General features: G+C 53.2%; 1 protein-coding gene across 1 annotated transcript; it reads left to right on the forward strand.

The window, feature by feature from the left end:
* Window positions 1-4: 4 nt before the first annotated feature.
* Window positions 5-10,105, forward strand: TNFAIP1 (TNF alpha induced protein 1). The gene is made up of 7 exons (XM_003912490.3): window positions 5-339; window positions 4,221-4,539; window positions 5,120-5,289; window positions 6,014-6,103; window positions 6,187-6,239; window positions 7,039-7,234; window positions 9,116-10,105. Exons 2-7 carry the CDS (start codon window positions 4,335-4,337, stop codon window positions 9,350-9,352), a joined length of 951 nt encoding a protein of 316 aa, XP_003912539.1. The 5' UTR covers window positions 5-339; window positions 4,221-4,334; the 3' UTR covers window positions 9,353-10,105.
* Window positions 10,106-10,708: the final 603 nt, after the last annotated feature.

Here is a 10,708-nt window from a genome sequence, read left to right on the forward strand (position 1 = left end):
CCACAGAGGTTGCTGGGAAACAGAGGCCCGAGGGGAGGTCGGGCCTACAAGACCCAGAAGCCTTAGCACCGGCAAGGCGGCCGGAAGTGGCTTTCCTCTCTCCGCGAAGACCCTCGGGGGATTCCTCCTCCACCCTTTCCCGAATAGAGCGCTATGCATGCAGGGACTTGTAGTCTCAGGCTCCCCGACCGGCGGGGCTGGGCCGCACTCCGGGCGGAGTCGGTGAGCGCAGGATGTGAGCTCACAGCCCGGGACTGCTGGTGGGCAGGCGGCTGCAGGCTAGGGGCGGCTCGGAGTCCGCTGGCCACCCAGCTGAGAGGAGAGGCGCCCCCGGGGACGGTGAGAGCCGGGCCCGCAGATGCCCTCGGGGAAGGGATGGACGGCCCCTGCTGGAGTATAGCGAGCCCGGCCGGGTCCTGGGGAAAAGGCGCGGGCGGCGTTGGGGAAAAGGAGAGCTCTGATCTCCCACGGAGGGTGGGCGTGAGAATCGGTGTGGGTTTCTCGGTAGTGAGGAGTGGCCCGGGCTAGAGAAGAGCCCACACCGGCCACATTTCCCAGGATTTTTTGGGTGACGCTTAACCTTTACACCTAGGGTTTCTGCTAGATCCGCCCACTCTAGACCTCAGCTTTCCCCGCGCCGTCCTCCCTGTCTGACGGATTTCTGGGTCCTTCTTCCTTTTAGACCTCTCCTCTTTCTACAGCCGCGGCTGTTTGCCCTTTGTTCTGCTTGGGTTCCCATTAGCTTCGTTGCGTGAGCCATGGATCCGCCCCTAGCCCCAGGCATCCCCAAATATCCACACACAAAGTGCGGAAGGAAGAGCAGTGTGGCTATCAGTGGAAACTTCATTCTCACTGGAATTACTTTCTGGGGCGTCACCTGCCACAGGATTCCTGGAACCCATTGGTCTGGGCGGAATCTGATTGACGTCATCCAGGGGCTCAAAGCAATTGCTTTGTAGGAAAGGAATAGATTAACTCTGGATCCGCCGACCTCTCTTGGCAGGCCTATCCTTTGAGCTCCTTTGCATTGACAGAACATGTATGTATGCTTTCTTTGATCCTGGGAAAACTAGGGCTAGACACAAAATACATAGGGAACTTGCTAATGCCTGTTAGGGAGGTGGATTTATTCCTTTGAGGTGGGCGGAAGAAGGGAAGGTGATCTCATACCATTCTAGTGTTTCTTAGTCATTGGCAGCCTCCTGGTGAGGGTTCACCTCCCATACCCAACCTCTGTGGCAAAGGAGAGAGTCTCCCAGACAAGCCGCCAAAGGAATTCACTGCTTCACACAGCACCCACGCTGGCCGTCCACTTCCTTGGACATTCTTCCCAGGGACTTACCTAAATCTTTTCAGGGACAATTTCAATCTAACAAACTGACATATGTTAAATACTTAAAATGTGCATGGCATTGTGCTAAGCACCATTAGGGGAACACAGCAGTAAACTTAGGAAACCAGTGCCCTGCTTCTGGGTTGCACTTACAAGAGAGGAGCAACTGTAAACTCCTGCATGTAATGAGCATTCGGTGAAATCATTCCACTTTTTTTCTGTCTCCGTTATTACCAACGTGGTCCAGGCCCGCCGTCATCTCTTCTTGCCTAGACTACAGTTTCCTCTGGTCTTCCCACTTCCTCTCTTGCACCTTTACAATTCATTCTCTACCCAGCAGCAGTTATCTTTTCAAAATACACTACAAGCAAGTCAGATCATATCACTCCTCTGCTTGCAACTCTCCAATTGATTCATATATTATATAGCAATAGGCCGGGCGCGGTAGCTCACGCCTATAATCCCAGCACTTTGGGAGGCCAAGGCGGGCGGATCATCCGAGGTCGGGAGTTCAAGACCAGTCTGACTAACATGGAGAAACCCCATGTCTACTAAAAATACAAAATTAGCTGGGCATGGTGGTGCATGCGTGTAATCCCAGCTACTCAGGAAGGCTGAGGCAGGAGAATAGCTTGAACCTGGGAGGCGGAGGTTGCAGTGAGCCGAGATCGTGCCACTGCACTCCAGCCTGGGCAACAAGAGTGAAACTCTGTTTCAAAAAAAAAAAAAAAAAAAAAAAAATATATATATATATATATATAGCAATTAGTATGAAATCCACACTTTGTTATCATCTAACACCTGCCTTCCCTGACTTGACATCAAACCAACTTCCCCCTACTGTCTGTGCACCAGCCATTATGACCTTATTTCTGATCCTAAAATTTGTTTTTATTTGTTGTTGTTGAGACGAGATTTCCCTGTCACCCAGGCTGACCTGCCCAGGCTCAAGCAATCGTCCCACCTCAGCCTCCCAAGCAGCTGGGACCACAGGCATGAGCCACCATATCTGGCTAATTTTTTTTCATTTGTACAGACAAACTCTCACTGTTGCCCAGACTGGTCTTGAACTCCTGGGCTCAAGCAATCCACCCACTTCAGCCTCCTAAAGTGCTGGGATTACAGGTGTGAGCCATCACACCCGGCCCCTAAAACTTGTTTCTAACAGGAACTTTGCACTTACTCTTCCATCTGTGTAGAATGCTCTCTTCAAACCTTAGCTGAAATGTCACCTTCCCAAAGATGCTTACCCTGTCCCTCTGTCTAAATTAGTGCCTCTCCCTAATCACTCTCATATCACTGTTTTATTATCTTTATTGCATTTATCAGGTTCTGGAATTATCTGTTTGTTTATTTAAGTCCTTGTTTATAGTCTATTTCCTTCCACTAGAATGTAAGCTCCGTGTGGACATGACTTTCTATATTTGTTCTCTTCTGAGTACCCAGTGCCTGGCACATAGGGGTACAATAAATGCTAGCTCTCTCTCTTTTTAAAAATTCCTGTTATGATGCTCCTTTGAACTGTTTGAAGGCAAAGACAATGTTTTTTCATTGTTCCCTATTGCTTAACATAGTAGGCACTCAGTAGTTTAATTGCTGAATTAGTTAAATGAGCTAATATATATTAAATGCCAAGAGATGGGGTCTTGCTATGTTGCCCAGGCTGGTCTTGACTACCAGGCTCAAGAGATCCTCCCACCTCAGCCTACTGAGTAGCCAGGAGTACAGGCAGGTGGCAGCACACAGCTTACCTCATTGTTTTTAGATTTATCCTCTGATCTTTTCTAGTCCTTTCTTCTCCCATTCTTATTGGGAGAGAAGAGGAGAGTAGGGCTGGGCTCCCTCTCAGGAAAAAGAAAGGAAAACAGCCACCCTATAGCTGTTCTTCCCTGAAAAATGGTGACAATTTCAGGAACTTGGGACAAGCCTGGTGCCAAGAAAGGGGAAGGTCAGGAAGCCCCAGCCGAAGCCCAGGTAACCTGCGCCAAGAACACTGGCCAGCACCCCCCACCCTGGCTTACTCAATTCTCTCCTGAAGCTTTTACTTTCCTTCCTGAAGCCAGACTCTCGGTGGTGCTCAAAATAAACACTGGCACAGGCTGCTCTTGAGGCTGGAATCTTTAGAAAGGAAGTGCATCCTGTCCCTCTGGCTCCTGGGAAACTCCTAGGCTAGCTGGATTCCCAGTAGGCTTGGCTGGAAGTCTGGGATCCTGGGAACCTTGACAAGAAAGTAACTGGAATCTGACTGGTAGATCTCTAGGGTGATCTGTTCCTCTGTCCCTCTCTGACTGGTTCCATGGGTTTGCTTGTCTTCCTTGAGGCCCTGAATAGAGCTGAGTCTCAGGGAGGCTGATGAGGGGACCAGGGCAGGAGTCTGGGAGACTGCCTCCAGCCCTGTTTCCTGCTATAGTAAAAATGGCAGGGAGGCCAGACACGGTGATTCACGCTTATGATCCCAGCACTTTGGGAGACTGAGGTGGGCGGATCGCCTGCACTGAGGAGTTCGAGACCAGCCTGGGCAACATGGTAAAATCCTGTCTCTACCAAAAAAAGAAAGAAAAAAAAATTAGCTGGGTGTGGTGGTGCGCATCTGTGGTCCCAGCTACTCAGGAGGCTGAGGTGGGAGGATCACTTGAGCCTGGTAGGCAAAGGTTGCAGTGAGCCAAGATAGCGCCACTGCACTCCAGCCTGGGTGACAGAGTGAGACCCTGTCTCTAAGAAAAAAAGAAAAAGAAAGCAAAATGGCAGGGACTTAGCCTCTGCCAGGGAGCAGTGCTTGGGCTTGTCAAGGAGAGAATGAGTACGGTCATGTTTCCGCTATTGTCTCCTTTTGGTCTAAGGGCTCTCTCAGCTGACTCTTGTCTTCTCTCCCGTTTCCCATGTCCAGCACTGAGAGTATGAGGCTCTGGCCTCCACTGGCCACTCACTCGTGACCCTTTCCACCACGGCGGAGCCTTCCAAGCCTACCTCCTGCCGTGTGGTGATCTACCTGCAGCGGGAGATGTCGGGGGACACCTGCCTGTGCCCGGCCTCAGGGGCCAAGCCCAAGCTCAGTGGATTCAAGGGAGGAGGGCTGGGCAACAAGTACGTCCAGCTCAACGTGGGCGGCTCTCTGTACTATACCACCGTGCGGGCCCTGACCCGCCACGACACCATGCTCAAGGCCATGTTCAGCGGGCGCATGGAGGTGCTGACAGACAAAGAAGGTGAGGCATTGGGGCTTGCTGCTCGGGGTGGGGAGGGCAGGAGAGGTTCCCAAGGAAATGACCAGATCTAGAATTCAGTCACTTTTCCTCTTCACCTTATGTAAGGTGTCATCACCTGGAGTCCCTAGTAGAGCTTCAGAATTCTGTGAAATTGTACATGGAATGCTATGTTTATGCATTTTCCAGGAAGAAGAGCCATACTTTTAAAATATTTGAATAGGACAACATTCTCATAGGAGCCATCACTTTAAGACTGGGCAGTGGGCAGAAGGCCGGCAGCAGTTGGTTTCTGTGTTGGGCTGGGCCTGGTGCCCTGAGCCTAGGCCCCTGTGGCCTGTACAGCCTGGAGGGCTGTATCCCCTGTGGGATGTGCCAGTTCTGGGTTTCAGAGAGGAAGGGTGAAGAGCAGCCATGGGCCTGAGTGCCAGAACCTCCATCCCCGCCTCTGTCACCCTGCGCGAGGGCTTTGTGCTTGTGGACCCCCTTCCTTGCCACCTGCTGCCAGCTCATCAGGTGGTCTTTGCGTGCCTCGGAGGTACCTGGTGGCAAACTAACCCCGTAGGGTCATCTGCACCCCTAGGCTGGATCCTCATAGACCGTTGTGGAAAGCACTTTGGCACCATTTTGAATTACCTCCGAGATGACACCATCACCCTCCCTCAGAACCGGCAAGAAATCAAGGAATTGATGGCTGAAGCAAAGTATTACCTCATCCAGGGGCTGGTGAACATGTGCCAGAGTGCCCTGCAGGTACACGGGTGGGGCGGAGCAGGGTGGGCAGACGAGGTCAGGAGTTGCCCCTTCTTGTGGGATGGAGGACTCTGGTTCCTGGCAGGTTGTGTGGGAGGCGTGGTTGATGAGTGCAAACCTAATGAGACAAGTGAGACGCTACCCAGGCCCACCAACCTGGCAGCCGGGTGTTCACACTTGGCAGCGTGATTAGGCCCTGCTTCTGGTGTCTATGCTTTGATACCTGGATTTTAGGTTGTTGGGTTTTTTTTGTTTTTTTTTTTTTTGACTGTCACCCAGGCTGGAGTGCAGTGGTGTGATCTTGGCTCACTGCAACTTCTGCCTCCTGGGTTCAAGTGATTCTCGTGCCTTGGCCTTCAGAGTAGCTGGGAATACAGGCGTGCGCCATGGCACCTGGCTAATCTTTGTATTTTCTGTAGGACTGAGGTTTCACCATGTTTTCCAGGCTGATCTCAAACTCCTGGGCTCAAGCGATCTGCCTGCCGCAGCCTCCCAAAATGCTGGGATTACAGGTGTGAGCTACCGCACCTGGCCTGGATCTTGGGTTTTCTAAATGGGGGTCCACTTTCCAGCTGGCAGTTTCTATTGCCAGGGGCCTCATGATTTGTGTCTGACACTTCCTCACCAAGCAGCAGGTGGCCATGGCAGAGGGGCTCCAGAGGTACCTGGCTAAGCCTGGAAAGCAGAAGATCCTAAAGAGGGTTCTCTGTTCTGTGTCGCACAGGACAAGAAGGACTCCTACCAGCCTGTGTGCAACATCCCCATCATCACATCCCTGAAGGAGGAGGAGCGGCTCATCGAATCCTCCACCAAGGTACCGGGACCTCTGAGGGCTGCGGGCTGCGGGCTGGGGATGCCAGGCCCCTGGCCTGGCCCTCACTCTGAACTCCTTCACAGCCCGTGGTGAAGCTGCTGTACAACAGAAGCAACAACAAGTATTCCTACACCAGGTAGGGTGCGTCACAGGGCTGAGCAGCCAGAGCAGACACTGGGCAGCAGACCCAATGCATGCTGCCTGCACTCCCAGCATGGTCGGCGTGGGTCTGGGCCTGGGTCTTGGAACTAGCTGTGCTAAGTGGGGGAAGAACAGAAAGTAGAAGGGAAATTGGGACAGAGGCCTTTGGAACTCGGCAGGGTGCCCTGGCTGGGATATAAATGATTGAAGGTGAAATGCGCCCTCAACGTGTATCACGAAGGCAGCATGTCAGGTGTTTTCACACATGTCATCCTACCAGGTGAAGGGGATGCTAGGAGGCCAGTGAGCTGGGAGTCCCCCGAGTCAGCCTGTGCGGTTCACACTGGGCTGATTCTCTCCCCACACCCTCCAGCCCATGTCCTATCCATAGGCCACAGTTAGGTAGACTCAGGTGGCTGCAGGTTCAGAGTCCCAAACCCTCCCTATGCTTCCCTGTGGACAGGCACATTGCCACTGTCACCCCCACAGTAAGGGAAGGAATGCCTCCCACTGAAATAGCAGCGTTGTCTCCTTCCTTCCCCGTTAGTGAGGGGAGACCTGCTCCCTCAGTTGTCCCTACTTTGACTTAAAACCAACTCAGTTCCTTTTCCTTACAGGCCCCCTAACCCAGAGGGTACCCTATGATCCTTTCTCTCCTGGCCCCCTGGCATCTTGCTTTCATTTCAGCAGGACAGGACAGGGGAAGGGAGGGAGGGGAGGGCTCCACTTGTCTAGCACACTCCCTTGGAATGGAACCTCATTCCCAGGCCTCTTGGCCCTCGTGGGTTTTTCAGCAACTCTGATGACCACCTGCTGAAAAACATCGAGCTATTTGACAAGCTCTCCCTGCGCTTCAACGGCCGCGTGCTCTTCATCAAGGATGTCATTGGCGACGAGATCTGCTGTTGGTCCTTCTATGGCCAGGGCCGTAAGCTGGCAGAGGTGTGCTGTACCTCCATCGTGTATGCCACAGAGAAGAAGCAGACCAAGGTGTGGGGGATTCCCCTTGCATGGGTCAGGGAGGACACACACCCACTGTAGGAGGGTGTGGTTGGGGTGTGACTAGCACGGAGCAAAAGGGGCGTGCACTTGGCTCTTTTTTCCAAACATGGTAATGGTGCTGGGCAAGGACAAAGCCAGAACAAGGGGGTGTGGGGAATGGAAGGGAACCGCTTTGTTCCTGACAGCTCAGGGCAGGGGCCGTTGACCAGCAGGAAGTGGCTTAGTACAGTGGGAAGGACTGGGTCTTTGAAGTTGGCCCAATTCAGGTTTGAACGCTGGCTCCACCACTTGCCAGTTTTCTGACTTTGGATAAGCCACTTAAGCCATCTGGGCCTCAGGTTCCTTATTTGCAGACATGGGGATGATGGTATGACAAGATACGAAAATGATACAACTTTTTGGAGTGGAAGTGTGGTGTAGAAATAGCTTGGGCTTTCATGTTAGAATGCTGTTCAGGTCTCCTGTCTGAGCCAGGGACAGAGGCGGGCACAACACTTGAGCCCAGGAGTTTAAGACCACCCTGGACAACATGGTGAAACCCCGTCTTTACAAAAAATAGAAAAATTAGCCAGGCATCGTGGCACACGCCTGTAGTCCCGGCTACTCAGGAGGCTGCAGTGGGAAGATCCGTTGAGCCCAGGAGTTTCCAAACACTCTTAATAATAATAAAATAAAATCTCCTCACTGGCCCCCACTAGCTGGGGGTTTCTGGCTAATCAACTTAGGGCCAGGTACACATCAGGCATTTGATAGGTGACAGTCATCACAAACTCAGCTGGCCCCTCTCCCCCAGCTGCAGTCAGTTACCCCAGAAAGGAGCTGCCTCCTGTGAGTGCAGGTCCTGGAGATGATCTGCTAGGGTGGATGGCAGGTCATCCAGGAAGGGCCATGTGGGTGTGAAGAGCTCAAAGCAGCCAGACTTGCCAAGCAACCTGTCGACCCCTAAACTACTCAAGTGCCTCCGGCTGGGAGATCTGCAGAGGGTTTGGGGAAGGCCAGCTTACAGGTGACCCTGCTTCCTCCTGCAGTTTTTGGTGTAGGGGTGGGAGGGAAGGTGACAGTGTGGGTGGCTCCTGACCCTATCGGTGGCGAAAGGGTTCAGGGGCAGGTCTCTAGTGGCTGGTGACGCTGCGGTGGAAGTGGCAGCAGCACCTGGCATCTTCCTAAGTGTGTTCTCTTTCATGAACTCTTGTGACCTCTCACAACACACCTGTGAGACACACAGGGCTAGAGCCACTCTCCCCATGTGACAGATGAGAGAACAGAAGCTCAGTCCAACAGAGCAGGTCAGGCTAGAATTCAGGTGCTTGACTGCATTCCCTTTCTCTCCTCTGGGCAGGTCATGCCGGTGACACACTGGGTCGGGCAGGCAGGGAAAGGCAGCGGAACCACTCAGCATAGCAGCTGCTCTTTGTATGTCTCTGCTTGGTGGTTTGCTATGTGCCAGGCTTCTGCTAAGCAATCACATCTTTCCTGTAATGTTGACAGCAACTCTCAGGGGTTGATCTAAACCATCCTTTTGTACATATGGGAGCTACCGCCCAGAAGGGTTCAGCCCAAGGCTCCACAGCTAGCAAGTGGTGGAGCTGTGTTTGGACCTAGACCTGGCCCACCCTCTATGCCCACTAGTCCCTTGGTCTCAGGCTGGGGCAGGGGTGCGGAGGGTGTTGGTCTTCCCTGTCCTCATGTCTACAGAGTACACTCCCTCACCCCGCCTTAGGAGGGAGGCTGGCTCTCCCTGGAGACGGACCGCCACCTGTCTTATGAGAGGTAGCAGAGGCCTTATGGAGCCTCAGGGCCAGCAGCTCTGACACACAGCTCCCTCTCCAAGATGAAACATTGCTCCGTCTTCATCCTCCCTCACCCCAGGTGGAATTCCCAGAGGCCCGAATCTATGAGGAGACACTCAACGTTTTACTCTATGAGACTCCCCGCGTTCCCGACAACTCCTTGTTGGAGGCTACAAGCCGTAGCCGCAGCCAGGCTTCCCCCAGTGAAGACGAGGAGACCTTTGAACTGCGGGACCGTGTCCGCCGCATCCACGTCAAGCGCTACAGCACTTACGATGACCGGCAGCTCGGCCACCAGTCTACTCATCGTGACTGACCAGACCCTCAGAAAGTCAGGGCACGGGAGGCCCTATCTCCCGTCCTGTGGAACCTGCCCTATTGGCCACCCCATGCTGCTGCTGGCTGGGTCTCTGCTCCAGCACCCAGAGGCATGACAGACCCTGCTCGGAGGTCAGAGGGTCTGGGCAGAGGAGGGACCACATTCCTCTGCCTTGCCCCCGAGCACTTATGGAGACTGAGTCCTGTCCTATCTGCTCACCATCACCCTTCCTGTCTGACAGGGAGCTGCTTCTGCTCCCTGGGGCAAATGGACTGACCCACCTCCTGCCGAAAACCTTCCCCTAGGCCCTCTGTGGAAGGGCTACTGCCCCTTAGGCCTCAGCTGAGGCCCATGGGGAATGGGTTCATTCTGGGGGAAAGGCCGCTCCTGGTGTTGTAGAGGCCCAGTTTTATAATGGAAGGTGGGATGTCTTTTTTCCTAAGGTGTTTAAGCACAAGGCTTGGTAAGTTTGGTTTTTAAAAAATAATCTAGGAAATGAATAGTTCTAAATCTAGTAACGAGGAAACTGGGCATTTCTTTTGCCCTCCGGGGTGCCAAGACCCTACATATGGCAGAACCCTTGGCCCTTCTCCATGCCTGTGGGATCTGTTTCTTTAAAGCACTTTGTACTGTTATTCAGGAGGTTGATATTCTCCCTGACCCATGTCTTTCTACCCTAATCCCCGCTTCCCTATAGAATAGAGGATAAAGAGGGGATAAAGAGGAAGCAATAAAAAAACATCCAACAAAGCAGCTCTGGCTTTGCCAGCCTGGCCAGCAGCTCAGAGTGCACCGAGGAGGGAAGGATGGCTAAGCTGGGACCTGCAGTCCTCACAGGGTGCCTGTGAGAAAGGCCATTTTACCTCCCCATCTTAGAGTCACATCACTGGCTCCTAGGTCTAGCATGACTGCTCTTTGTGGTTCTCTTGAGTACCCCTGGCTTCCAGCCATGCTGTCCTCACATACGGTAAAGCCAAAGAGCTGTCACAGGGGCCAGAAACATGAGCCACGGCAGGAAGACCGTGGAGCCTGTGGGTACTGCATGGTGTTGGCTGGCATGCCCATCACCTGAGGACAGCAAACTCAGAGCCCGGTGCTCCCAGCAGCCCCTGCACAGAGGTAGCCCATGCTTGGCCACACATCTACCCCCTGCCCACACCACCTGTGGTCTTGGTTTGTCCTGGCTGGGATAGTGGTTCTGCCCAGTGGTGTCTCTGAGTGCAGGATGACAGGAGCAACCGAAGCACCCTGAAGGCTTTCACTCCTTGTTGGGTAACTCAGCCACGGAGATGCCAAGAACTAGCCAGGAGGTAAGTTCCTCTTTAGGGCTTTGGTTTTCATTCCTTTTTGTTT

Source organism: Papio anubis, chromosome 17 (assembly GCF_008728515.1).
Source record: "Papio anubis isolate 15944 chromosome 17, Panubis1.0, whole genome shotgun sequence".
Lineage (NCBI taxonomy): Eukaryota > Metazoa > Chordata > Mammalia > Primates > Cercopithecidae > Papio > Papio anubis.

Bases quoted from the DNA above. Each gene is read 5' to 3' on its own strand.
- TNFAIP1 (XM_003912490.3), top strand. From the start codon at position 4,335: ATGTCGGGGGACACCTGCCTGTGCCCGGCCTCAGGGGCCAAGCCCAAG. The intron at 4,540-5,119 runs GTGAGGCATTGG...CTGCACCCCTAG, and splicing joins GGTGCTGACAGACAAAGAAG to GCTGGATCCTCATAGACCGT. The intron at 6,104-6,186 runs GTACCGGGACCT...ACTCCTTCACAG, and splicing joins TCATCGAATCCTCCACCAAG to CCCGTGGTGAAGCTGCTGTA.